Here is a 27,547-nt window from a genome sequence, read left to right as displayed (position 1 = left end):
GCTGTTGACTGATGAATTCGTAGGTCCTTTTTCCAGAGCAGTTCTTTGTATCAGAAGAACACATCCATAATAATTTGTTTGTGGTAGTGCTGTGGTGAAAATATGTCACTCCTGGTGAAAAAGAGTCATGTCATTCTTATTAGCGATGCCTCTGTGAAAACTCCTTTAGTAAGATTTTTCTTGAGTACTTTCATTCCTAGTTGATTGGCAGGTTAAATAATGATAGTTGTAACTTCGGCCTTTTTTTATTTGGTCTTCTGAAATTTTTTTATAATTCCCTTCCCGTGGAGGTGCAGTGAGGAGGAGATAAGCTGGGGTATCCAGCACACTCACCTCTGTCAGTTTTTAGGGCTTGTTGGCATATACAAGTGGCATCTCCAGGTTGTAAGCATGTTACAGATCTTCTCAGGGATGTAGATCAGGAGCAGTAGTATTTATCAGTTGTTTGTACCTGACTATTATACTGCCATAAAGGGGTTCCGTGAATTCTCATTATTGCTGCCTTCTCTGTAGCTGGAGTAGTAGGTATGACCATACTAAAGATAGATCCATAGCGGGAACATGTTTCAGACACAACAATCCTGCTATGTCTAAATAAGCGTGCAGGGTGGAGTGGGAAGTTGATCGTGGAGGAGCAGGTTGGGTCTCTCAGTTTCTAAAAAGTGCTTGATCTGAGGAAGCAGTACAATTTAAATGTCTTACTGTATTAGTGTAAACAAAAATTCTATTCCACGGCTTCTCCTAAGCATCCTGTTAATTTGGATAATTACATTAAGTGTTTGAATAACTTCCATAATGTTTTATAATTCTTACCGTTACATCATGCAGTAAGCTAATCTTGTAAAAATTTATGGCAATGTAATAAATGTAATAAAAATTGGCCAGAATAGTCTTCACTTTTTACTTCAGTTCATGCATAAAACTTTTATATTTTCCTCAGTCTTGGTATTCCAACTGTGAAGTGATTCCCTGGTTTTCATGTTTAAAGTTCTCAGTTCTTTATTAGTTTATGGGTTAACTAACCTAATCATTTGCCAGCAAGTCTAGTCTGATTCTGGTGACCGCATGTGTGTCAGAGTAGAACTGTGCTCCGTAGGGTTTTCATGGCTCATTTTTCGGAAGTAGATCGCCAGGCCTTTCTTCTGAAGCGCCTCTGGGTGGACTTGAACCTCCAACCCTTTGGTTAGCAGTCGAGCACATTAACTGCCTGCACCAGGGGCTCCTAGTTCATGGTTATTGTTGTTACCTGCCCTCGAGTTAGCCCTGACTCATGGCGATCCTAGGCTCAGTAGAAAGAAATGCTGCCCAGTCCTATGCCATGCCCATAATCAGTTATAAATCAGACCATTGGGATCCATAGAGTTTTCAGTGGCTGATTTTCGGAAGTAGATCTTCAGGCTGTTCTTCCTAGTCAGTCTTGGTTTGGAAGCTGTGCTGAAATCTATTTGGCATCATAACAGCATGCAAGCCTCCACTGACAATTGGTGGCAGCACATTGACCCTGAATCGAGCCTGGGTCTCCCACATGGAAGGTGAGAATTCTGTCACTGAAGCACCAGTGTCACCAGTTCACATTTGTTGTTAGTTGCCAGCGAGTTCATTCTGACTCTTGGCAATCCCACATTTGAGAGAACCACTCCATAGGATTTTCAAGGCTGTGACCTTTCAGAAGCAGACCACCATGTTTTGTCTTTTGAGGAGAGTCTAGGTGGGTTCAAAATGCCAACATTTCGGCTAGTAGTGGAGCACTTAGCCATTTGTGCCACTCCGGGACTCAGTTGCAGTTGTGTGCCGTCAAGTCGATTCCAACTCATAGCAACCTTATAGGACAGAGTAGAACTGCCCATAGGGTTTCCAAGGAGTGGCTGGTAGATTTGAACTGTCACCTTTTTTGGTTAGTAGCCTGACCTCTTAACTACTGCACCATAGAGTTCCCCAGATATCTGGTGGGACATACTAGATTGCTGAATTTGGCCCAAGTAGGTCTATTTTGTTTGTCCTTTATTATTAGTTCATCAGTAAGTGAAGTATAAGGAAAGAGTTTAGATAAGGAAAAGGGCCATAAAGATAATAATATTAAAAGGAACCTGAAAGGTTGCCCATTGGCTTTTAGAACAAAAGAGAGGAACGGAGGGGAAAAAAAGGCAAAAAGGACATTTCATAGAGTTAGCAGAGTGTTTCTTAAATCAGGAAGGAAGTGCTGCCCTTTTGGAAAGTCTTGGTAAATGTTAATAAAATGGGAGCGATCGTCAGATTTTCCCACTTCACTGTATCATTTAGGATTATTAAAAGCATCATAGTCAGTTTTAGGATTTTGTTTATGATTTGTATGTTTTCTTTAAAGATTACCTACTCGTGGATTAAAAAAGTTAAAGGTCTCCCATATTCTTACTTTTCCATAAGAAGTCTTTAAAATGAAATGAGGTTCTCTAAATTGAAGCAATAAAGACTATTTTTTTGGACCTAAAACCGTCAAGGATGTTTCTGTACTTAAATATTTGCTGACCGATATTTTATTTGATAAAATAAGATTATTTATAATTAGAGTAGAGTTAACAATATGATGCTTATGAATAGCTTGCTGCTTATAATTGTTAAATGCTTGTTTTGGTGTTGCTCCAAATAGTTGTTCTTTTGACTTGAAGATAAAACAATTCTGGCATTGAACTAAAGGAGTTCTGTGCTTTTCCTCATTAAGAATAGTGCTAATGGCACGCAGAGCATTTCCCTAAGGAATACTTATGTGAGCTCAAACATTGAGTATCCTACTAATAACTGAGCAACAACAAAAAGTTAGGTCTGTTTTCTACACATTTCTTATCAGCGCACGTTACAGATTGTCACAAGGGATAGTTAAACAAATGAATAATTAGTTGCTTGAAATAAGTCACTTATAAAAACTTTTTGTGCTCTATCAGTTTTTTTCTTCTGCAAAAAAATTAACAATGGGGGGCGGGAGTAGGAATAGTTGTATTCTCCTGTCCTCCACCTCAAATAAAAAAATATTTTTAAAAATGTAATTATTCTCAGTTTAGTTTATATCCCTGTGATAATGATAAAAATTGTCATTATTTTCTTGAGACGTTTTGGTATACAAAACTAAGTTCAAACCCTAATTGATATTTTAATCCTCTTATCAAAAAATGTGGGCATTTGGGACCAGTTGAAGATATTTTTAAGTCACTTCTTTATATTCATGACCTCATTTGATATTTGCAGTATCCCAGCAATCCAATAACAACTGTAGAGTCGAGTCCCTGGGTGGTGCAAACAGTTAACACACTCCTTGCTAACCAAAAGGTTTGGTAGTTTCCAGAGATGCCTCAGAATAAAAAGCCTGACGATCTACTTCTGAAAAACCAGCCATTGAAAAAAACCCTTTGGAGAACAGTTTTACTCTGACACACCTGGGGTTGCAGTATCCCTACATTGTAGATATTAATTTTGGCTCACAGAGGATAAGCAATGAGCACAAGGTTGTAAGTAGGTGTGTGGTAGAGCTGTTATGCAAGATCGAGTTCTTACTATGAATTACTCTATGAATTTAATACCTATTGAGTTTTGAACCTGTTGTTGTGTGCCATAGAGTCAATTCTGACTCATAGCAACCTGATAGGGCAGAGTAGAACTGTACTATAGGATTTCCTAGCCTATAATCTCTTTTTTTTTTTAATTGTATTGTTGTTGAGAATATACACAGCAAAACATATACTACCTTAACCATTTCTACATGTACAATTCAGTGACATTGATTGCATTCTTTTGAGTTGTGCATCCATTCTCACCCTCCTTTTCTAAGTTGTTCCATCTCCATTAACATAAACTCACTGCCTCCTAAGGTTCCTGCCTAGCCTTTTGAGTTGCTGTTGTCACTTTGATCCCACGTAGATAGTTCTTAAAAGAACATAATGCTCATGGCTAAGTTTACTCGTTAACTAGACTATTGTTTGGTTTTAAGAAGTCTTCAGGGGGTATTTTTGGTTTAAGGTTTAAAGATTATCTCAGGACAATAGCTTCAGGTGTTCATCCTACCTCCATGGCTCCAGAAAGCCTGGAGTCCATGAGAGTTTGAAATTCTGTTCTGCATTTCCCTCTTTGGATCAGGATTCTTCTTTAGAATCTTTGATTAAAATGGTCAGGAATGGTCCTAGACTGTAATCTTTATGGGACTAGATCGCAGCCGGGTCTTTCTCCCTTGGAGTGGCTGGTGGATTCAAATTGCCAGCCTTCCCTTAACAGCTGAGTGAGAGTAATCATTGCACCATCAAGTCTCCTTGTTCAGAACCTAATCCCTAGCGAAGGCCTTATTTTGCCTAACCACCCCTCCAACAGAGGAATTAACACAGATTAAGGTTTTCTTTATAAACCCAACACACATCATTGCTCTTAACTGCTTTTTTTCTTATAGTACTTAACACTTTCTAATATTCTGTGTAATGTTCCTATGTGCTATGTTCATTGTCTCTCCCTTCCCTACTATAACATGGACTCTACAAGTCCTTACAAAGGTTTATTTTTGTTGTCGTTGTTCTTCACTTATGTATCCCAGACACTTAATAGGTGTTCAATAAATCTTTGTTGAATAAAGAGCAAAGCTAATTTTAAAAAATTCCTTGTTTTTATTCAAACATAGTTTTTATCTGATGATTTGCTTCTAGTTTTTATTTTGTTTTATAGTTTTTTTGTTGTTGTTCTTTCCAGAAGAAAACATGTTTTCAGGGGCTATTGCTTAGCTATAAAGCAGGAATAGGACCAGTATTAATTTTTAGGTAAATTCTAAACCTTAATACAGCATTTCATAGTATCGAGAAATTTGGTATAGGCTTAGCCTATTAGCACAACTGAAAATACTCACTGAAAAAATGAACTAGGGTATGAAGATGTGTAAATCTTTGGAATAAGAGGAAAAATTTAGCAAAGGGAAAGATAAAGCGAAAATCAAATTTATCTGTTTATGAGAAAGATTAGAAGTTTCAGAGATGTTGGTTTGTTAAGGTAACACTAACTGCTGAAACAGATGAATAAACGGAAATCTCAGAGGCTTAACAAGATAGAAATTGTTTCTTTCTCACTTGGAGTCCAGGCTTCGTGGTGGTGGAATGCGTGTGGTCTGGCTCGCCTAGTCATTCGGGGACCATGCCTATGGGGGGGCTGCTGTTGTTATTACATGGTTACCAAGATGAACCAGGGCACTAATACTGTGGAAAAGAGCAGAGTGGAGGATGTTGGCAGAGATTTTTATGGGCCACCCCTAGAAGTAGCATGTATTACCTCTGCCCACATGGCCACACCTAACGGCAAGGCAAAATGGGTTATGTGGTCTCTATTTTGTCAGGGAGGAAAGCAAAATGGATTTGAGGAATAGTTCATTTTTCTCTGCCTGAAATAGCAATTTCATGCCTTTTTAGGGCTAGTGGAAAATGCAGGTATATGAATGTTGATAAATTTTAAAAGCTTTTCCTCTTTTTATTATTGTACTTTAGATGAAGGTTTACAGGACAAACAAGCTTCTCATTGAACAGTATACATATTGTATTTTGACATTGGTTTCCAACCCCACGACATGTCAACACTCTCTCTTTTTGACCTTGGGTTCTCAATCACCAGCATTCCTGTCCGCTCTTGCCTTCTAGTCCTTGCCCCTGGGCTGGTGTGCCCTTTAGTCTTGTTTTGTTTTATGGGCCTGTCTGATCTTTGGCTGAAGGGTGAACCTCAGGAGTGGCTTCATTACTGAGCTAAAAGGGTTTCTGGGGCCATACTCTTGGGGCTTCTCCAGTCTCTTGTCAGGCCAGTAAGTCTGATAGTTTTAAAAGCTTTTCTGAATGGATTTTTATTTTGTTTGAAAGCACCCACTTGCCTAATTTGAAAATAAATTTACAGCTGGAAGGATAGTTAGAGAACATCTAGTCCCACAATCTCATTTTGTAAATAAACTTAATGGTGGTGTTAGAATTGGAATCTGACTTATTTTATCTACTTTGATGTACTTTCTGTTAGACCATGCTTCCCTCTTGATAGCTAGTGTTGTGGATTGAATCATGTCTCCCTAAAAATATGTATCAAATTGGCTGGGCCATGATTTCCAGTGTTGTGTGGTTATCTTCCATTTTGTGATTGTAATTTTATGTTAAAGAGGATTAGGGTGGGATTGTAATACCCTTACCCTAGGTCTCATTCCTGATCCAGTGACAAAGGAGTTTCCCTGAGGTGTGGCTTGCACCATCTTTTATCCTTCAAGAGATATAAAGGAAAGGGAAGCAATCAGAGAGCTGGGGACCTCATACTACCAAGAAAGCAGCATCAGAAGCAGAGTGCATCCTTTGGACCTGGGGTCCCTGTGCCTGAGAGGCTCCTCTACTAGGGGAAGATTGATGACAAGGAATTTTCCTCCAGAGCCAACAGAGAAAGCTATACCCTGGAGCTGACACCCTGAATTTGGACTTGTAACCTACTAGACCGAGAAAGAATAAATTTCTCTTTGCTAAAGCCATCCACTTGTGGTATTTCTGTTATAGCACTACTAGATAACTAAGACAGCTAGTATCTAATGCTTTAAAGCTTAACAGAAAGGCATTTTTTTGAAAGATTACAGATTTTATCTCCAGTTAAATACTCCTGTCCTTTCTTTAATTGTGTCTTATTTACGTAAGTAAAATAGGTGTAGTTTAAATTTGCATTTAACTGTGAGGTAATTCAGTAAACATTTTTCATAAGTATGTTAAACCACAATTTAATGAGTATATTTCATACTGTAAACTTATGTGGTGACTACTGTGACCATGAGAAAATCATTTTCTGGGTTATAAAAACTCAGTTTGTGAACATTCTTTATAGATAAATGTCTGGTAGACACTTCTTAGACTATTTATGTGAAGATGTTTTAGCCCAGCTTCTCTTCACATCTCTGAACATTCCAGTTTTCTGAAATCTTGTTGCAGAAAGTTAACCTTTTGGGTTAAGGTCTGTCAGTTGATAAGAATGGGGCTAAATAGGGAACATGGGAAAGAAGAGACAGCATCTTACTCAGTTTTGGACATAGTGCACGCAGCCAAAGAGGTCCTTATTCCTTGACAAACTCCATCTTATATTATTATGCTTAATAGTATAAACAGTATTGTTGCGTTAACAGTTTGCTATTCTTAGCTAACGAAGAATTATCTTAGACTCATAGTGCGTGTTTGGCTAAGGTAACATTCTGGAAGAACAATGGCCTCTTTTAATTGTAAACTGACAAAAAAACCTGTTTCCTTTAAAGAAGTTAAAAAATAATTGTCTAACAAAAATTAATGCCAGTTCTTATTTTAATGATTCTTGCTTAGTTTAATTCATTAGTTACCAGACACTGATATAAACCCTACAATGTAGGTGGATGTCTGTTCTTTACAAACGAGGAAATTGAAGCACAGAAAAGTTAGTAAACTTACCCTAGTTCACAGCTAATAAGAGACCGAATTGGCTTTTGACCTTGGATATCCTCATGTCTGTGCTTTCCATTATGCCATTATCATATTTTATTTGGAGGAAGGTGAGTAAGGAGGTGGTTTTTTTAAAAAGTACATGAGAAGGGGAAAACCTTTACTTCTCTGGTTTGGTCAGCTGGGTGAGTGAGGAGATCATCTGTTGAGAGAAGGAAATGAGAAGATGGAATAGGTTTTGGTTGTGATAATTTGGAAATTATAGGCCATCCAGGTAGCTGACTAGTCTGTTGCTTTCAAGTCCATTCAGACTCATAGTGACCGTATAGGACAGAGTAGGATTGCCCCATAGGGTTTCCAAGGTGCGGCTGGTAGATTCGAACTGCTGACCTTTTGGTTAGCAGCTAAGCTCTTAATCACTACAGCATAATTGGATATAGGGATCTAGAGAACTTGGGACATAGAGTGTCATGGATTGAATTGTGTCCCCTAAAAATATGTGTCAGCTTGGTTAGGCCATGATGCCCAGTATTGTTTAGTTGTCCTCCATTCTGTGATTGATGTAATTTCCCTATGTGTTGTAAATCCTGATCTCTCTCTGTGGTTAATGAGGCAAGAGTAGATTATGTTAAAGAAGATTGGGGTGGACTCTGACACACTTACTCAGGTCGTATTCCTGATCCAGTGTAAAGGGAGTTTCCCTGGGGTGTGGCCTGCATCACCTTTTGTCTTTCAAGAGATAAAAGGAAAAGGAAATGAGCAGAGAGTTGGGGACCTCCTACCACCAAGAAGGCAGCACTGAGAGCATAGCGTGTCCTTTGGACCTGGGGTTCCTGTGCAGAGAAGCTCTTAGTCCAGGGGAAGATTGATGACAAGGACCTTCCTCCAGAGCAGCAGAAAAAGCGTTCCCCTGGAGCTGATGCCCTGAATTTGGACTAATAGCTTCCTAGACTGTGAGAGAATAAACTTCTGTTTGTTGAAACCATCCACTTACGGTATTTCGGTTATAGGAGCACTAGATAACCAAGACACAGGCCTAACGTGAAGTTACAGCTTTGGAGTCACCCACTCATAAATTGAATTTACAGACATGGATAAGATTGTCTAAGGACAGTATAGAGTGAGAAGAAAGCCAAAGACTGGGTCCCGTGGATCCCTAACTGAAGGGAAAGAGGTTGAAGGTACAGGAAAGAGAACAGAACGATGGACTAGGATTGCCTAGGAATCAAGAGAGCATGTGGGATCCAGAGCTTAGGTAGACTGGCAAGCCCTGTATGAGAGGAGGGCCACCTCTTCTGAGATGGAAGACAGGATAGGTATAGATGTAGACAGTTGAGGAAATTCTTCTCAGTAACTCCTTTTTTCATGTCATGTGCTGAGAATGGGGGGCGAAGGCAGGGAGGTGGTTTGGGATTGATGGAAGACTAACCAAAAAAAAAAACAAAAACCAAGCCCATTGCTGTTGAGTCAGTTCTAACTCATAGTGACCCTAAAGGGCAGAGTAGAACTGGCCTCATAGGGTTTCCAAGGCTGTAGACCTTTACAGAAGCAGACTGCCACATCTTTCTCCTGCGGAATAGCTGGTGGGTTTGAACCACCGACCTTTTAGTTAGCAGCCAAGTGCTTAACCACTGCACCACTAGGGCTCTGGGATGAGACTAGAGATTCATAATGGTTTCTGAGGGGAAGGGAGGTGGGAGCTTAACTAGGGGCAGTTATTATTGTTAATCATTTTTGAAAATTTATGTGCTCAGTAAATATGATCTTTTCTGTGTAGGAATAGGAATGAATGAGGTAGAGAGATTAATTCATGGCTAGGGTTCTGCTTTAGGTAGTTGCAACAGGATGACAATGGTAGAAGGAGGGCAGGATATTCAGCTTGAATATCTGTTATGGTCATTTTGGTTTTTAAGATAAAAGCATAATTCTTTGTCTGTTGGTAAGTAGTGTGTTAACTGTCTTGAGTACTAAGATTAATTAATAATATGAATTTCAACGTATGTGGTTTATCTCAGAAGCCAAACATGCAGTATGATCCTATGATACTTTTTTGGGGGGGAGCGGGGGCTGGGGAGTACATTTGAGTTCAAAAGTCCAGGGATAGGGTTGGGAGGGTTTGTGTTGTGCAGCTGAGCTGTGGACCTATACTGTAAATCCCAAAAGAAATGCTTTATCCAAGGGAAGAAGCATATAGAATCTGGGGAGGCTACCCGGGGTCAGGGATATGAACAGATGTTTCATGGAACAATATTCCCTTAGGTTACAGTAACTGTCAGGTGGGCTCAGGGAGCTTTGCTTTATTTGAAACTCATCCCCTGGTGGAGAGGAGAGTGGCGTTAATTGCACGTTGGGAAGAGGTATGGGGGAAGGGGATATGCCATTGAATGACCAAAGGACAATACACACCCCTAACAAGTGTCAGCACAAACCACCTTCTCTCCTTCCAGCCCCCAGTGGTTGGAGGAGAGAGAAAGATGAAGGAGGGTCAGAGATGTGAGGAATGGTGGAGAGAGTTGAAAGCTGAGATGGGGGCAGGCCTGTGAATCCCCTACATTGGCAGGTTAAAATGTAACCTAATGACTATCATTTTGATGGAGAAAGTCATGGGAGGAATTTGATATTCCCAGTATCAAATCATGACCCAGAGAAGGGCATCATTTAACTAAAGACAGCCAAAGCAGACAAAAGATCTTTCCAACAGCATCTGAAAATCAAGAAATGATTTGAGAATAATCACAATGATTAATGAAGCCCTGGTGGCACAGTGGTTAAGAGCTCAGCTGCTAACCAGAAGGTCAGCTGCTCAAATCCACCAGCCACTCCTTGGAAACCTCATAGGGTTTCCAAGTTCTCCTCTGTCCTATAGAATAGCTAACAGTTGGAATTAACATGACAGCAACGGGTTTGGTTTTATTTTTTCTATACCTTATATCCAGAAGTCAGAATCAACTCGACAGCAGCTAACAACAATAACAGCATACCTTATATCACTTGGTAGGCGGTTTTATAATAAATGTAGTTTAGTGTATTAAGAGAATAAAGGAATATATTTAAATTTTGGATTTATATTGATTTATATAATAACTTATATTCCTGCTAAATATTTTAAATGTTAATCCAAGAGACTCCAAGTTGAAAGTACTGCATAAATTTTACTGCTGTCAGTGTAATAGTCTATTATAAAGCGAAGGCTTATAGGTATATTTATTTGTGATAGTTCATTTATCTGAGAGTAGATTTTTAGCAGATTGATCCGTGAATTAAAAGTAGGTATGATTTTATTTTAACATATCAGTGATTTGGTTAAGCTAACCTGTGTAAAAATGCAGGTGGTACTCTTTCAAATAGTTACAAACACTATTTTTTTAAAAACTGGATATGATTCACACACCATAAAGGTCATTTTTTAAATTGTACAATTCCGTATATTTTTTAAAGTATATTCAGAGCTTCTGTTCCTGTCACCGTTATCTTATTCCAGAATATTTTCATCACTCCTAAAAGAAACCCCCTACTCATTAGCAATCACTGCCCATTCCCTCCTTGCCAGGCCCCTGGCAACCACATAAATTCTCTTCTGTCTCTATGGATTTGCCTAATTTGGACATCTAATATAAATAGAATCATACAATATGTGTCCTTTTGTGTCTGGATGCCTTCACTGACCATAATATTTTCAAGGTTCATCCATCTGGTAGCATTTATCAGAACTTCATTCTTTTTTATGGCTGAATAATATTCTGTTGTATCAATATACCACTTCTTGTTTTTTCATTCATCAGTTGATGGGCATTGGAGTTTTCTCTACATTTTGGCTCTTAGGAATAATGCTGCTTCGAACATTTGTGTGAACAAAGTTTTTGATTCTTTTGGGTATATATATCCTTTTTGGGTATATACCTTGCTGGGTCATATGGTAAAGAACTTTTTGAAAAGCACTGAAAGCCTGGAAGGAAAGTTGAGACACGAAATTCAAATTTGGAATGAAACCTCTCTCGTCTGTTTACCTTATATATGGTTTTGGATAGAGAGTTGACTGGTTGCATATTGTGTAAATATTATAAAATAATCTGAAGCCTTTAGTTGGATTTCCCTATACATGTTCTAATAGGAGAACAAGGAGAAAAATAACAGATGACATAAAAGGAACCTACAAATTTCTCTCACTGGCAGCTGATTCTGTAAATAATTCTGTTTGGATTTCATCCAAGGCAAAAGCAGAAGGGGAAGGCATTGTTTAATGGAATATGGTAGTAGGTTAAGATTTTTCCCCCTGGGAATTATTCACTGAAAATAGCGGATGTCCTTTTCATCAAGTTGAAACATAACTTGTTCGAACATCCTTTTACCTACACGTGAGCAAAAATACTTAAGCATTTTGGGCCAGATGCCCTTGAACTTTCTCTATGCTATAGCATGAAGCTTAATTTCTACAGAACAGAAATGGCCACCTCATTTCTGAAGTCACTTCAATAAAAAACATCCCAAGGAGAACATAAGTAATGACTTTAGGTATCTTGAAAATTAAATATCTGGCAACTGTCCACATTTAATAAAGACTGACACCATTGATAAATTTTTGAAGGTTCTTGTTTCATAGTCTCTTTCTCCTATAAAAAAATAAATCGTTAATTATAAGACCTCTAATTCTGAACTTTGTCAATTTGAATTGGTAAGAATATTTCTTTTTTTAATGTACTTAAATCCAAAGTACTATAATTAAGCACAATTAGTTACGAACAGTTGAATATCAAATTGAAAAAATGTTTTTGTCATAGCTGTTAGAGTTTCATAAAACTAGTGATGAGGAGCAGGAAGAGATTATTAGAATCAATTTACTAAACATCGGAGTGCCTTCTATATATGAGATAGTATCTTTGGAGAAAAGGACTCATTGGTTAAATGCTCAGCTGATAACCAGAAGGTCTCTTTGAATCCATCAGCTGCTCCGAGGGAGAAAGGTGTGGTGATCTGTAAAGATTTACAGCTTTGGAGACTTTGTGGGTCGATCTACTCTGCTCTGTAGAATTGCTATGAGTGGGAATTGACTTGATGGCAAAGGGTTTGGTTTGTTTTTATCTGTGGGGATGGAGGATGGGTAGAACAAAGACTTAAAGTGATCCTTGCCCTTAAAGTTCTGGAGTGCAAAAGAGGTGGCAAAAGAGCTGTTGACTAGAAAATGTCATTGAAGTCTTCGTTTTATGTAGCGGGAGTGAGGAAATGAATGCTGCTTTGATCAGGGTATATCAAAGTATTTAAACATGGTAGGGAAGAGGACAGGGTTTTCTGGCACAGCAGAACATGGGAGCATGAAAGTATATATTTGAGAGACGAGAGGGTAAGATTAAAACATGGAGAGAAGTTGAACTGGGGATTTAATGGGGAAAAAAGGACAAAGCGATTACATTTTATGTGGAGCTAAATGTAAAAACAGGCATAAGCTTTTGTATTACAAAATCTTATTTTCACAAAATTTTATTTTCATTACTCACTAGCTGTGTAACTTGGTGGGTCAGTTTAACTTCTCCGAACCTCAGTTGGTTCATCAAGTAAGGGTAGTAATATAGCCATATAAGTTTATGAGCATTAAAAAAGATGCATGTAAAGTATACATTAGGTTACATATAATAGACACTCAAGACTTAGTAGCTATTATTAATAATACTTTATTTTTTTTTAAGTCTGGTTGGGAGTAAAATATAAAAAGATAACATACTCCTTTTAATTATTGGACAGTCTCCTTTTTTTTTCTTTGGTAACCAAATTTTGTTAAATACAACCGTCAAATCTTAGATTTTTTTGTTTTTTTTTTTCATCAGAGGATGGAAGACCTCTTCTATGGTAATGCAGGTGAAGGTAGAAATAGTACAATTATTTGTTTTCTGAATTCCCCTTTCATAACTGAATGCTGCTCTGGTTCTTGTCCTGTCCTCTTAGCTGATCGAAATAAAATGGATACTAATTGCAAGGGAAACAGAAAGTGACAAGTTTATTGTCTGTGCAGACAAGGAACAACGCGGGGTCTAGCGACCATACCTGTCTGAGGGGGGTGGAGAACTTTTTATTTCCAGTGGCTTCTGGGGGTCAGGTTTGGTACCTGGAACTTTGCACCCTTGCCTTCCCATGTCCACATTTGGAGGTCCCGATGTTAAATCATCTTCCGTCAGATGTCCATGTGGTGGGACCCCTGTCTTCTCAGATGGAATCGGGTGAAACCATGGGCTGGGAAATAATCTTTCTTTCCAGTGACAGTCAGGTCCAGGGTTGGGTAAAGGACGCAATCTTCTCAATCTGCACATGCTCCAAGGTCTAGCTTGGGCCAGTTCAGTGGACAGAGAGAGCCACTACCTCCTGCGACTTCCCGAAAAATGTTGCTTAAAACAAGCTTGTGGTTAGCAAGACAAAGAAAGAAGGGGGAGGGGTGTCGATTGGGGGTTTCATTTTGTATTAGTCAGGGTCTAGACAGGAGACAGAAACTACACAGTAATTTTTGAACAGAGAAAGTTTAATATAAAGAATTACTGGCTGTAAAGGAGATTAACTACTAAGAGGAAAAGAGAACTCTAAATACAGGGCTATCATAGAGGGAGCAACCCTACCCTTAGGGCTGAGGTAGCACACCCAAGGAAGGAAAAAATCTGGAAGAACCTACCTCCCGACCCCCTACAAGGCTGAGATCCAGACCTCATTGGAAAGGTGCCGGATGGCCCACATTGGATGGTGAAGAAGTTTGTTGAGGTGTTACACCGATGGAACTCATTGGGAAGCTGCCCATGGAGAGATGCCATGCCATGGGGCTCCCTGCCCAAGTGGGAGGCTCACAGGGAAGCCACTTTGTGGAGTATGAGAGGAAGCCACCCCTGGGAGATGCCATATCCTGCTGGGCACCTTGAGTTGCTGGCTGCCTTGCACTTAGAAGACTAATAGGAGCTATACACTGGAACCAAGGAGAGACGTTCCTTCCTCCTGCATTGTCCTTTCAGTGCCTTCTACTAACGAAGCTTAGCTTCATCCAGCTCCCAAAGTAGAAGTGCTTTAAAGGCCCACCTCTGTTATCTGAGATAATGGAATTGAGAGGCAGTAAATTGATAAGCGGCACACCTATTATTAAGGAGCCCTGGTGGTGCAGTGGTTAAGCACTCAACTGCTAACCGAAAGGTGGGTAGTTTGAACCCAGCAGCTGCTCCATGGGAGAAGAGACCTGGCGATCTGCTCCCGTAAAGATTACAGCCTACAAAAGCCTATGAAGCAGTTCTGCTCTGTCCTATAGGGTCGTCGTGAGTTGGAGTCGACTTAGTGACACACAACATTATTGATCTATTAAGTTTTCTTCATATTTTGCTGTAATGATAAAAATTTTGTACACATACCTAGTTGTCCAGGCCTAATCTCATTCAAAGGAGGTTAACCGTATTAGAGCTAATTTAGAGATGTGACTGTTGATCCTTCAGTTTTGCTATTTGATGACCTATACACTTGCTTTGTATGTATGAGATGTCTCCTGAAGGACACAAGCAACATAGATTGTCTTAGGGAAGGGACCTGGGTAGCAGGGGCATGGGCATGAGATGGCTCACTCTTTACTAAGTCATCCTTTTTGAATATTGATGAATATGTTGTCTATTCATAAAACTAAAAATTTACAAAGAATATTTTTAGTCGTAAATTAAAAGATGTCACCTGCTCTGTTAAACTTGACTTTAACATATTTTATTTCTCAGCATATTATGGTTTATTAAACAAATTGTCCTGTTACCAATTGTCTTCTGTCAGCTAAAAGCATCTATTGTATGACCCATTCTTTGATGTCGTTTGTGACTCAAAATGAGTCAGGATACCACAGCTAGGATCACAGAGAATGGAAAACGACTGAGAACTTTCTCATTTAAGAACAGGAACAAGACAGGGATTCTAACTCTCACCACTGCTTTTCAACATTGTTCTGGAAGTCCTAGCCAGAGCAGTTAGGCTAGAAAAAATAAAAGGTATCCAGATTGGGAAGGAGGAGGTAGAACTATCCATTTTTGCAGACAACGTGATTGTATACATAAAAAGCCCCAAAGAATCCATAAGCAAGCTCTTAGAGCTAATAAATGAATTCAGCAAAGTGGTAGGGTATAAGGTTAACACACAAAAAAAATCAGACTCTTACACATCAGCAGTGAGCAAGTGGAAAAGGAAATTAAGGAAGCATTACCATTTATAATAACATCTAAAGGAATAAAGTACTTAGGAATAAGGTTAACCAGGCGGGTGAAAGACTTGTGCACAGAGAACTATAAAGTGTTACTAAAAGAAATTAAAGAAAACCTAAATAAATGGGAAGGAGCCCTGGTGGTGCAGTGGTTAGGTGGTCAGCTGCTAACCAGAAGGTTCATCGTTCAAACCCCCCAGCTGCTCCATGGGTGAAAGATGTGGCAGTCTGTTCCCACAAAGATTAAAACCCAAAAGACCAAACCCATTGCCATGGAGTTGATTCAGACTCATAGCGATCCTGTAGGACAGATTAGGACAGAGTAGAACTGCCCCATAGGGTTTCCAAGAGGCGGCTGGTGGATTCAAACTGTCGACCTTTTTGGTTAGCAGCTGGGCTCTTAAGCACTGCACCACCAGGGCTCCCCTCCCCCCGCAAAAGATTACAGCCTAGGAAACCCTATGGGCAGTTCTCTGTTCTATAGGGTCACTATGAGTTGGAATCGACAGCACACAACAGGTAGCAACAACAAATAAATGGAAAGACATTCCATGTTCTTGGATTGAAGGCGTAATACAGTTAAGATGCCAGTACTATCAAAAGCAATCTATAAATTTAATGCAAAACCAAAAACAGACTCAGATTTAATGCAATCCCCGTCAAAATTCCAACAGCCTTCTTTACAGAAACAGAAAAGCCAATCCTCAAATTTATATGGAAGGGCAAGGGTCCCTGGATAGCTGAAGCAACCTAGAAGAAGAATAAAGTTGGAGGACTAACACTTCCCGATGTCAAAACATATGGCCACAGTAATTGAAACAGCCTGGTACAGGTATAATAATAGAATACGGACGACTAATGAAATGGAATTGATGAGCATCCAGAAATAAATCCACATCTACGGTCAGCTGATCTTTGACAAGAGTGCTAAGTCCATTTAGTGGGGAAAGAAGAGTCTCTTCAAAGATGATGCTGGAAAAATTAGATTTCTACATGCAGAAGAATGAATCAGGATCCATGCCTCACACCATATGCAAAAACCGGAATGGATCAAGAACCTAAATGTGAAAATTAAAACCATAAAATTCGTAGAAGAGAATATAGGTCTAGTTTTTAACAATGGATTATCAGATATGATAAGCAAAAGGCAATAGACAAATGGGACCTCATAAAAGGAATACTTTTGTTCATCAAAGGACTTCAGCAAAGTGAAAAGACAGTCTACAGGTTGGGAGCAAATTTTCAGGAACCATACATATATCCAGTAAGGGTCTAATACTCAAAATATATTTTAAAAAATCTTCAACTTAAAAAAAAAAGATAAACAGCCCAATCAAAAAATGGCAAAAGATTTGAATAGACATTTCACCAAAGACATTTCAGTCATATACAAATGGCCAAGAAGCATAAAAAGACCTCGAAAGTCATTAGCCATTTGAGAGATGCAAATCAAACCCACAATGAGATACACCTTACTTCTGTTAGAATGGCAGTGATCCAAAAAAAAAAAAGTGCTGGGAGATTGTGGAAAAACTAGACCCCTCATACATTGCTGGTGGCGATGTAAAATGGTGCAGCCGCTGTGGAAAACAGTTTGGGCGTTTCCTCAAAAAATTTAACATAGGACTATCATGTGACGCTGCAATCCCAATCCTAGGTATATATAAAAAAAAGGTATATATCCAGAAGAAATGAAGGCAGGAATGCATACAGAAACCTGTACACTTAATGTCCATTGCAGTACTTTTCACAGTAGCCAAAGGTGGAAACAACTGAAATGTTCATCAACGGGTGAATGCATAAACAAAATGTGGTTTATACACACAATGGAATATTACTCAGCCATAAAGAGAAATGAAGTCCTGGTGCACGCCACAACACGGATGAACCTTGAGAATGTCATGCTGAGAGAAAAATAAGTCAGTTGCAAAAGGACAAATACTGTATGATCTCACTTATATGAAATAAGCAAATACGTAGAAACATGAGAGATTATTAATAGTTGCCAGGGGTGAGAGTTTTTGCTTAGGGGCATTGAATTTAGTTGTTGAGTTAGAGCATGTTTTGTTATATATATTTTTACCACAATTAAAAAAAATAAGCCAGGATATTTTCATTTAGTTGAGTTTCCTCTTATTGCTATCAAAACCAGGTCATCCATTTCCCTTTGTATGCTTGACCCTTAAATGACATTTCATGTGATGGTATCAAAGCTGTCAATTTCCCCAACACTGTTGCTACCAACCCTGATTTTTAGTGTCAGCCAATGAGAGATCGTGTAAGTAGCAGGATTTTCTTACTAAAAGTTTAGAGAGACAACTTAAATTCTGATAATTCTACTAAGTTCCATAATCAAAAGTATTCTCTTTTTCCTATTTTTACAATAAAGCTTTTAGAAAGACTAAGACAGTTTCTTAACCTGATAGTAATGTTATTCATTTTATGAAATACCTTTTCCTTCTGAGTATCACCTTATAGATTAAGGTAAGATAAAATAATACTGAAGAGTATGGCTATATAGAATTTATAGTCTTTTAAGACACTTTAAAAAGTATTTTTATAGCCCTGCTTTGACCTTTATCAAAATTTACTTTAAATTCAGTATGAATATTTTAGAGTTTACATCTGGTGCAAATTGTATTACTTTTTTTTTTTTTTTAAACTACTAGGCACAGAGGAATTTTTTTTACTGTTCATCTTAGATCTGTTTTGAAATGTGAGGAAACAAAATACAGATTATGTGTTCGGGGCTTTTATCTGCATTGTTCAAGGTTTTTACTATTAAAATTTAAGAATTATCCTTAATTTTATGTCTTATTTGATTGCATCACTGTTCTGTTTTGCTGCTTAAGGAAGCAGAAAATAATGCTGTTTATCAAAGCCTATCAATTTATGGAGTAGCCTTTTCTTAAATTCTGGAATTCTTCAATTCTTTTTAAGAGCCTTTCTAAAATTCTTTTGGCATTTCTCTATGGGAAAGAGTATAGATTTTCAAGACTAATTACTCATGAAGTATAAAGAAGAAGCTGAATACATTTATATTTGAAATAGATAAAGTCCAGTTATGGAAACATTTGCTGTTTTCAATACAAATACCCATCATCTGTCCCCAGGTCATTGTATTCAAAGTATCTGACTTAATGCTGGCGTTATAGTAGGCATCCATTAAACGTCTGTTGAATTTAAACCAAAAAACAAAACACCAAACCTGTTGCTGGGAAGTTGATTTGACTCATGGCAACCCCGTGTTTTACAGGAACTGCTCCATAGGGTTTTATTGGCTAAAAAAAAAATTTTTTTTTTTTCTGGGTAGTGCAAACGGTTTGCCCTGTGGAAACCCTAGTGGCGTGGTTAAGTACTGTGGCTGCTAACCAAAAGGTCAGCAGTTTGAATCCACCAGGTGCCCCTTGGAAACTCTGTGGGGCAGTTCTACTTTGTCCTGTAGGGTTGCTATGAGTTGGGATCGACTCGACGGCAACAGGTTTAGTTTTTTAGTGGGGGTACTAACCTAAAGGTTAGTGCTTTGAACCCACCCCAGCAGTGCAGCAGGAGAAAGGCCTGGAAATCTGCTGCTGTAAATATTACAACCAGGAAAACCCTATGGAGAAGTTCTACTCTGTAACACATGGGGTCACCATGAGTCAGAATCAGCTTGATAGCAGTGAGTTTTTAATCTTTACGGAAGTAGATTTCTAGGTCTTTCTTCCACGGTACAAGTGTGGGTAGATTCAAACTGCCAACCTTCATGTTAGAAGTTGCATGCAAACCACCTGCACCAGCCAGGGACTTTCTTTGTTGAGCTAAACCAAAAACCTGTTGCCATTGAGTCGATTCCAACTCATAGCAACCATGTAGGGCAGAGTAGAACTGCCCCATAGGGCTTCCAAGGAGCAGCCAGTGGATTCAAACTTCGACCTTTTGGTTAGCAGCCGAACGCTTAACCAGTGTGCCACTTGGCCCCTTGTTGAGTTAGGTGATGATAAATTTGAAGCTTTTTATTGTAACATATCTATTAATTTAGTGATTGGTCTCAAGTTATTTTCTTGGTTGGTTTTTCAGGACTGCAGGAATATGTGGAAGCTGTTTCTTTTCAATACTTCATCAAAACGCGATCACTAATTAGTATGGATGAAATTAATAAACAATTGATTTTTACAACAGAAGACAATGGGAAAGAAAATAAGACCGTAAGAATTTAAAATCATATTTCACATTTATTATATAGCTCATATAATAATATAATGATTACAGGAGATTTCCTGGTTTAAAATGCTAAGACGATTGAGATGGAAATGTTTTTTCTAAAATGTGGTTTCGTAGATTCCCAACTAGGGAAATAGTTTCTTTACATATTTTAGTTAATTGGGGTAAAGTGGTGCTATTTACCTAAACCATTATTGAGTGATTACTGTTTAAGTCTGCTTTTGGTTTTACTGTGTGCCCTTTTTAAGCACCATCTCATTTAATCTTTCACTGACCTTATGAGGTAAGAATTTTTCACCCCCATTTTATAGAGAAGGAAACAGACTTTTAGAGAGTTTAAATAACAAAAGCCACACAACTAACAAGTGTGGCAGAGCTAAGATTCGAAACCAGGTATCTTGAATTCAAGCCTGTGCTCTGACCTGTTGCGCCAGTGTTTCTTAAAGTGTGTTAAAGGGATCACCTCTATCATACCTACCTCAAAGGATTGTTTTAAAGGTTAATTAGACGGCACAAAGCATTCGACACACATAGTGCTCAATAGTAAGTTGTTATTATAAAAATTATTATAAAAGTGAGAGCTGTTAATCACATATTCAGTTCATAATATTGGTTTCTGAAATTTATGTAGCTCTTCTGAATTAAGAAAAGAGAAATTTTACGATTTGACTTTTAAACAAAATTCAATTTTTTTCTGTTGAGTTTCAAGATAATTACATTCAAGCAATGAGATGGTATGTTTTGAATCTTTGTTACCTCCAGAGATACCAGTACACTTAAAGAAACCATTTTTTCTCCTTTTTTTTATTTTTCCCTACTTTTTATTTCTTTTTTAAACACCGCTCAAGGATTTATTGTAGGTAGGCAGGAGATGGAAGAAGCTGTGAATATATTTTCTTGAATATTAACTAGCATGTTAATATTATAAAACGAGACTGTTAATTTGGCATGACAAATATAACTTACTTTAAGGAAGTCATGTATTTGCCCAACTTTTCAAATTATATGGAGTTTATTAAGGAGGAAATTCAATTTGAGAAGCAAAATTCCTTCATATTTTTGATTCATCTAGTGAAGATTGAATTACGGAAAGAAGTAAGGTAAGCCTGTTTGACCCTGCTTCTTAAAAAACATTAGGGAAGTTAGTACATTTTGGTAACTCTTCCACAGTTTCCTTCAAGTTTTCTCTAACTCAGGATGAAAATACCAGGGGAAAAGACTGAGAGAAACTGAGAGTAAATGCACTGTTTTTCAGCATGTCGGTAATAAACTATTCTAAGACTACATTGCTGTAATATTCTTAGACACTTTTTTTCTTTTTAGTGCAAAACATTCTTGGTGCTGAAAATTCTGGGAATTTGATTGGGAAAGGTATTTGTTTCTGACTAACCTGCTGAGAATATTGTCAAAATCATTTAATTATATTTGTTTAAAAAACTTATGAAAAATTTCAAGCATACAGAAAAGTAGAGAGAATAGTAGCACAGTGAATTCCCATATGCCCATAACGTAAATTCAACAATTGTTAACATTTTGTCGTATTTATGTCATCTAAATATTTTTTGGTAAACCATTTTAAAGTAAATGGTAGACGTCATATTTCACCCCTAAATATTTCAGCATGCACCTTTAAAAACTGCATTTTAAGTATTTTTCTTTTCCCTGGTCTCTAAAATGACATTATAAGTAAAGCAAAATTTACTCCTTTGACAATTTATTAGGTGAAATTTCTTAATTTTTTGACATTCTCCTTTCCTTCAAATCAGCTTTTTCATTGTCACCACAGAACTCCTTCTGTCTAATGCTAAGAAACAAAGAACTTACTTTGTTAAGCAAAGGTTATTTATAAATAACCTATGAAATGAACCCCTCCATGGCACCACTACCACTTACCCTTTCTAAAAAATGCCAGTTTTCTGATAGTTAACAGAAACAAAACATAGCAAGTACTTTTGTGTCATGATGTAGTTTAAAAGGCATCAGAATAAAGGGAAGCAGACTTTGGGGACTTACCCAGTTTTGCCTTTTAACTAGCGATGTGACCTAAGATGTTTCAGGGACCTCATTTTTTTCTCTCTACAATGAGGGGATTGCACCAGATGATCTCTGAAGAACTCCAACAGTATTAGGATTCATGTATTAGATACAGAGTAACAAAAATGATCTTAATAAAACCTAAATTTGACTCTGTTATTCCTTGCCTGAATCTCAGTGACTGCGCATTATCTATAGGTAAATTTTAAGTTGCTTAAAATGTCATTCTGTCCCTGTCTTTCTATCTTGCACTGTTTCTTACTTTAAACTCGACTCAAAAGAAATACCTAATTCCTTAAATATATAGCACAGTATTCACCTCCACACCTTTGCAGTTTCCTCTGCCTAAAATGTCCTTCGATACCATTGCAGTGTCACCTGGCTAAGTCTCATACAGTCTTTAAGTGTCAACTTAGGCATCACCTCTTCCAGAAAGAATCCAATATAGAGGAAGAAGTTGACATGGAGATAGGAGATTGACACGATGATGGTAATGGTGATAGCAGCTAACATTTATTGAGTATTTGTGTTGGGCAGTATGCCTAGAACTTGGTAAATGTTATCTCAATTTATCCTTAAAAAAAAAAAAAAAACCTCTGAGGTAGGTACTGTTATCCCATTTTACAGATGAGGAAACTGAGGTTTAGAGAGATGAAATAACTTGCCCAAGGGCACACACCTTATGAAGCAAGGTCCTGGAAGAGGTGGGAGGAGATGGGTCAAGGTCATTTGGAAGAGTTAACCTCAAACAAGAGGAGGGACAACTCATCATCTGAGACTGGAGGATAGAAGGTAAAGATGGATGTGGATATAAATAAGCTTTTTCGTAGGGGTAAAGGTAATTGAGAGAGATTATGCCAGATGTCCTAGCAGATGACCAGGTCAGTGAAAGTAGGCAAGATTGTCTATTGAGAGTGAAGAGGTTTGAGATTGTGTAGGAGTTGAAGGGTTGGAATAGTGTTTGAAGGGACTGAGGGAGAAAACCATCTAAGGTAAAAGGATAGGTAGATAACCTGTAGTGGTACAAACTATATAGTTGTGTTTTTTTTTTTAACTCAGTGATACTCAGCCACCTGAATAAAGGAGTAACAAGGGTAGATTTTTAGAATAGATTGAAGATTGTGTTTTTGAGGGACAGGTGAGGTGCAGTAGGAAACTAGGCATCTAAGGGAATCGAAAATGTGGTGAGAGTAATAAATCAGGATGGTCAGTGCTGAGTATGGAAAAGAAAAGAGGCCAAGAAAGGACTACATAATTGACTTAGGAAGACATGACTGGATTGCAAATGTGGAGTGCTTTATTATTTGTCATCTGAATACATGATTCTGAGAAGTCAAACAATCATTAGAGTTGGAAATATAATTGATTTTATAATAATACATTATTAGACTTAAAAAATGTCTTGAAGTCAGCTAATTCCACTTCCTACCCAGGACTTGATTCCCTCTTGTAACATTCCAGATGGTCATTAAGCAAACTAAATTGTTTTATTTAGAAGAGGTTAGTAGGACTGCTTTCCTTTTGATTTTGTACCTTATAGTAAATGTGATACAGCCATATGCACTCTTTTTCACAGCCTATTTTCTTTGTGTGTGTGTGTGTGTGTGTATGTTTTTTTTTTTGTTTTACCAGCCCTCCTCTGATGCACAGGATAAGCAGTTTGGTACTTGGAGCCTGAAAGTCACACCTGTTGATTACCTCCTGGGAGTGGCTGACTTAACTGGAGAATTGATGCGGATGTGTATTAACAGTGTGGGGAATGGGGACATTGACACCCCCTTTGAAGTGAGCCAGTTTTTACGTCAGGTTTATGATGGGTTTTCATTCATTGGCAACACTGGGCCTTACGAGGTTTCTAAGAAGCTGTACACTTTGAAACAAAGTCTAGCCAAAGTGGAGAATGCTTGTTATGCGTTGAAAGTCAGAGGTTCAGAAATTCCAAAACATATGCTGGCAGATGTGTTTTCAGTTAAAACAGAAATGATTGATCAAGAAGAGGGCATTTCTTAGAATAACATTACTTATTATCCTCTTGAGAACTCCCAAGAGAGACCAATTTGTAAGACTGTTACTTAGTATTTCATTTGACTCTATTGTGGCTTTTTTGTAGAAATGTTTTCAGTTGTACTTATTTTTAAATTGTATACAAGCTGTACATAAAGTTATCCAAATGAATCATTTCTATGTCTTATTCGTAAAAATTTGCATAAAGATATTTGCAAATATGCCTATTTGAATTTTTGCTGGTTAACCATCCTCATTGGATTTTGTGATGTGAACATGCTTCAGAGTGCACTTCTGCCGTATCTGTTTTAATTTACCTCGTGTGAATTTTGGAGCACTGATATTTAGTGGAAGCCATTTATAATTTAAATTGGTGATTTTGTTATCAGTAGAAAGATTTCTTAGCTGTACATTTGACTTGAGCTTCCTGTTTAAATTTCTTGATATTATTGTACCAAACTTCTAAAACAGGCTTATTTCATGGAAAAAGAACTTAAAAATTAATAAGCTATTATTATTCTCTAAATACAAGTTTTATGAGGTATTGTACTAAGAATTCATATATTCTGGCTAACTTTAAGCCATTTGAATTCATGTGAAGCCGCCTTCCAGAAGAATTGACAGGTTACTAGATATTAGTTGCTTCATTTATTTTTTTTGTCCTTTATTGCAGATCTTATAAGGAATTGGCTCCACTGGTGTTTGAATCGAATTATATATTGCAAATAGAACTGAAAGGCTTTCAGTAGTGATTTTTTAGCTTTTTTTTTTTTTTTTTTCCTTGTTATATTGCATTAGGCATGTTTGGCAGCTTTCCTATTCTAGCATCTTTTAGAAATTGTACTTAAATAATTATAAGAGAGTGCTGAAAAAAATTTGAAATACTAAGTTAATTCAAATCTTTATAGTTGTTAAACTGTGTTGATTGGTAGTATAAAAAGTTACCAAAGAAAATTTATCATGTACAGTTCAGCAATAAGACAATTGTCAACACAATTGAGAATAACAATGGTAGCCTCTAATAGTATTTAGAATTGGAATTTGCCTATTAAAATTAATGATAGCTTATTCCATGTGTTATGAAACTGACGTGAGCATGACACTATCAGTTGATGACCAGACATTTCCTTTTGGTTTTGTGAGTTTTGAAAATCTAGATACTGGGTTTTATTTTTGGAAAGATTAGCTAAGGAATGATTCTTTGAAAATGTAATTTTCCAAAAAATTTACCCAAAGGGAAAAATAAAATGACATGCCTAATAAATTAGATTTAATGTTGGTTTTTTGATTATTTTTTGTTTTGAGGGTGGTGGTGGTTTTTTTTTTTAAGCCTTTGTTTTCCTATTCTAAGATATACTCCTGCTGAAATATAGTTCCATTATGTATTTTTGTTCTGCCACTTGAAGTTAAATCTGTAGTGTTATAAGTAAAATAATATTGGATTGATAGGTGTCTTACAGATGTTTAAATTCGAAGTCTTTTGAATAAAATGTTAAAATACAGAAGTTAAGCTTATTTTTTTAATCATATTGAGAAATACTTAATAAAAGTGTTTTAGAAATTTTTGACCAAAACAGGAAACCTAATGTAGACTAACTTAATATGAAGATTTATTATTTTTTAAAATAAGCCAGAAGTAAAGACGTTTTAAAGGTTGGTTAACTCAGCAGCTCAATGATGTTATCAAGGACCCGGAATCCTTCATATTTTCTGCTCTTTAGCATCTTCATCATTTCCTCCTCCAACTAACTCCTTATGATTACAGGATAGTTGCTGCAGTTTGAGGTACCGTGACAATTTGACACTATTTATCAGAAGGGTAGATTCTTCTTTGTGCTTTTGTAAGAGTAAAGAAACATTTTCCATAAGCTCTTGGAAAAAACATCTCTTCATATGTCGTTGGCCCAAACTGGGTAACATTCCCATCCCTCTAAACCCATCACTGGAAAAGAGAATGAAATTTCCTTGATAGACCAATCAGTTTATCCAAGAGGAGAAGGGGAGACACTAAGAAGCTGAGTCAGGGTACTGCCGTGTAGCAAGGAAAAATGGCCGTTGTGTAGGCTGTCAGCAGTATCTGTGACAGATGGGTTGGTGCCATTACTGTTGATACCTTTCCACAGAGCATGTCCTACTGATAAATGGGTGTTAGTCTAGTATGATAGAGTATCTCTAGACATCCTGAATGTCTCTCAATTTTAAAATGCTCTCTCTGGTAGCAACAGTTTTTATCTTTATGATAAAAAGAAATTGATTCCTGGTCACATGGAAATTTGCTGACAGAATCCAGAAGTAAAATCGGGTTATTTCCTTCCTAAGTATGTAATTTTCTCCATATGTTGAATTAGTGGTTTTCAAAGTGCACATTGCAGAGCCCTAGAGGCTTTTGAAGGTGACTCAAAGAAAGATACTACTAAATGCCAGCAATTTTCCTGTGTTCAATTTAGAAATGTTCTTTGAAAAAGGCAGAGGTTAAAAGCTCTGGAAAATAAAGATAAAGCTTAATATTTAAGCTTGGATAAAAAGTATTGTGTAAGTAGGATTAATAATGCTTTTGATGCAGTATCAGAAATGACTGATGGCAGTTAAAATGATGAAAAGTTATATTTTCTCTAGAAATTTCTTTAAACATTCATTTTTGCTTGGGAACGAAGGCCCAGATGCTGAAAAATACTTCAAAATCTCTTCAAACTTAATTGATTGGTTTTATGTTTTAATTTAATTAAAACTAAAATTAGGTTAAGATAAACTTTTTGTTGTTGCTTTAAACTGCACCAGGCTTTATTAGACATATTGGAAGGGGGGTGGAGAGAGGAGTCTGCTCTCAGTGTTTAGTGGGGGTGTTTATACAATTCGATGGGATATTCCCCAGCTCTCCACTAAAGTGGTACCCATGAGGGTGAGAACTATTCAGTCTCCCACAGCTGTGATCACTGCTGGTAGGGACCATATTCTCATGTCTGATGAGTGCTTGTAACCTGCCCCTTAAAAAAAATAAGATTCTCCTCCAACAGTAACATAGTATGATTGTTCTGGTGGAGTCTGCTCCATGAACCGTAGTGTCACGATGACTCTGAGACAACCCTGTTCTACTCTGAGGGCATATTCTCTTTGCTAATGCCCAGCCTCTCCTGCAGTGCTCAGGCAGTTTGCTTACTGCTATCAGTTTGTTGGTAGGGCTGTACAGGATGGCCCAAATCACCTGACTGGGGGATGGGAGGCAAGAGGACACGCTCAGTTTGATAGTTCCCAGATGTGGAGGGGATATCTCAGTCTTTATGGACAGTGCTTCTTGAAGGTGGGTCTCTCAAAAAGCAGAATATTGCAGTGAGTGGGGGTAATTCTTCAGTGCTTGGACCTCATTATGCAAAGAAATCTAGAGTTGTCCTACCTAGGCTGGGTTATCTCAGACATCCGAAACAAGGTATACAAGGTAAGTTTCCCAAATACAGCATTTACCCCATGATTACTTAAGAGAATGTCTCTGTTCTTAAATATACATAGAAATATTTATGGGTAAAACATCAATGTATCTGCTGTTTACTCTTAAATGGTTCAGCAACAGTAACAACAACATCAGTATCTATTAGTATATATATTTGGACTACACAAATGTGGGGGGAAAAAGTTGAATGTAGGTAGCAAATAGCATGCAGGGAGTCACTATACCATCCACCAACCTTTCTGTAAATCTTGA

The 27,547-nt window shown here is 37.5% G+C and overlaps 1 protein-coding gene across 2 annotated transcripts in view; it reads left to right on the top strand.

Annotated features, from left to right (window-relative positions):
* TSNAX (translin associated factor X) overlaps positions 1 to 24,701 on the top strand; it is a 51,899-nt gene extending 27,198 nt beyond the window's left edge. For both annotated transcript variants that reach the window (XM_049868323.1, XM_049868322.1), the window contains exons 5-6: positions 19,669 to 19,796; positions 23,479 to 24,701. In XM_049868323.1, the coding sequence (XP_049724280.1) occupies positions 19,669 to 19,796; positions 23,479 to 23,856 (506 nt within the window). In that variant the 3' untranslated portion in view covers positions 23,857 to 24,701. The remainder of the gene's footprint in view (positions 1 to 19,668; positions 19,797 to 23,478) is intronic.
* The last annotated feature ends 2,846 nt before the right edge of the window (positions 24,702 to 27,547 follow it).

This window comes from Elephas maximus, chromosome 24 (assembly GCF_024166365.1).
Source record: "Elephas maximus indicus isolate mEleMax1 chromosome 24, mEleMax1 primary haplotype, whole genome shotgun sequence".
Taxonomy (NCBI): domain Eukaryota; kingdom Metazoa; phylum Chordata; class Mammalia; order Proboscidea; family Elephantidae; genus Elephas; species Elephas maximus.
Note: the sequence above shows the minus strand (reverse complement) of the source record. Positions and strands in the feature narration are given on the sequence as shown.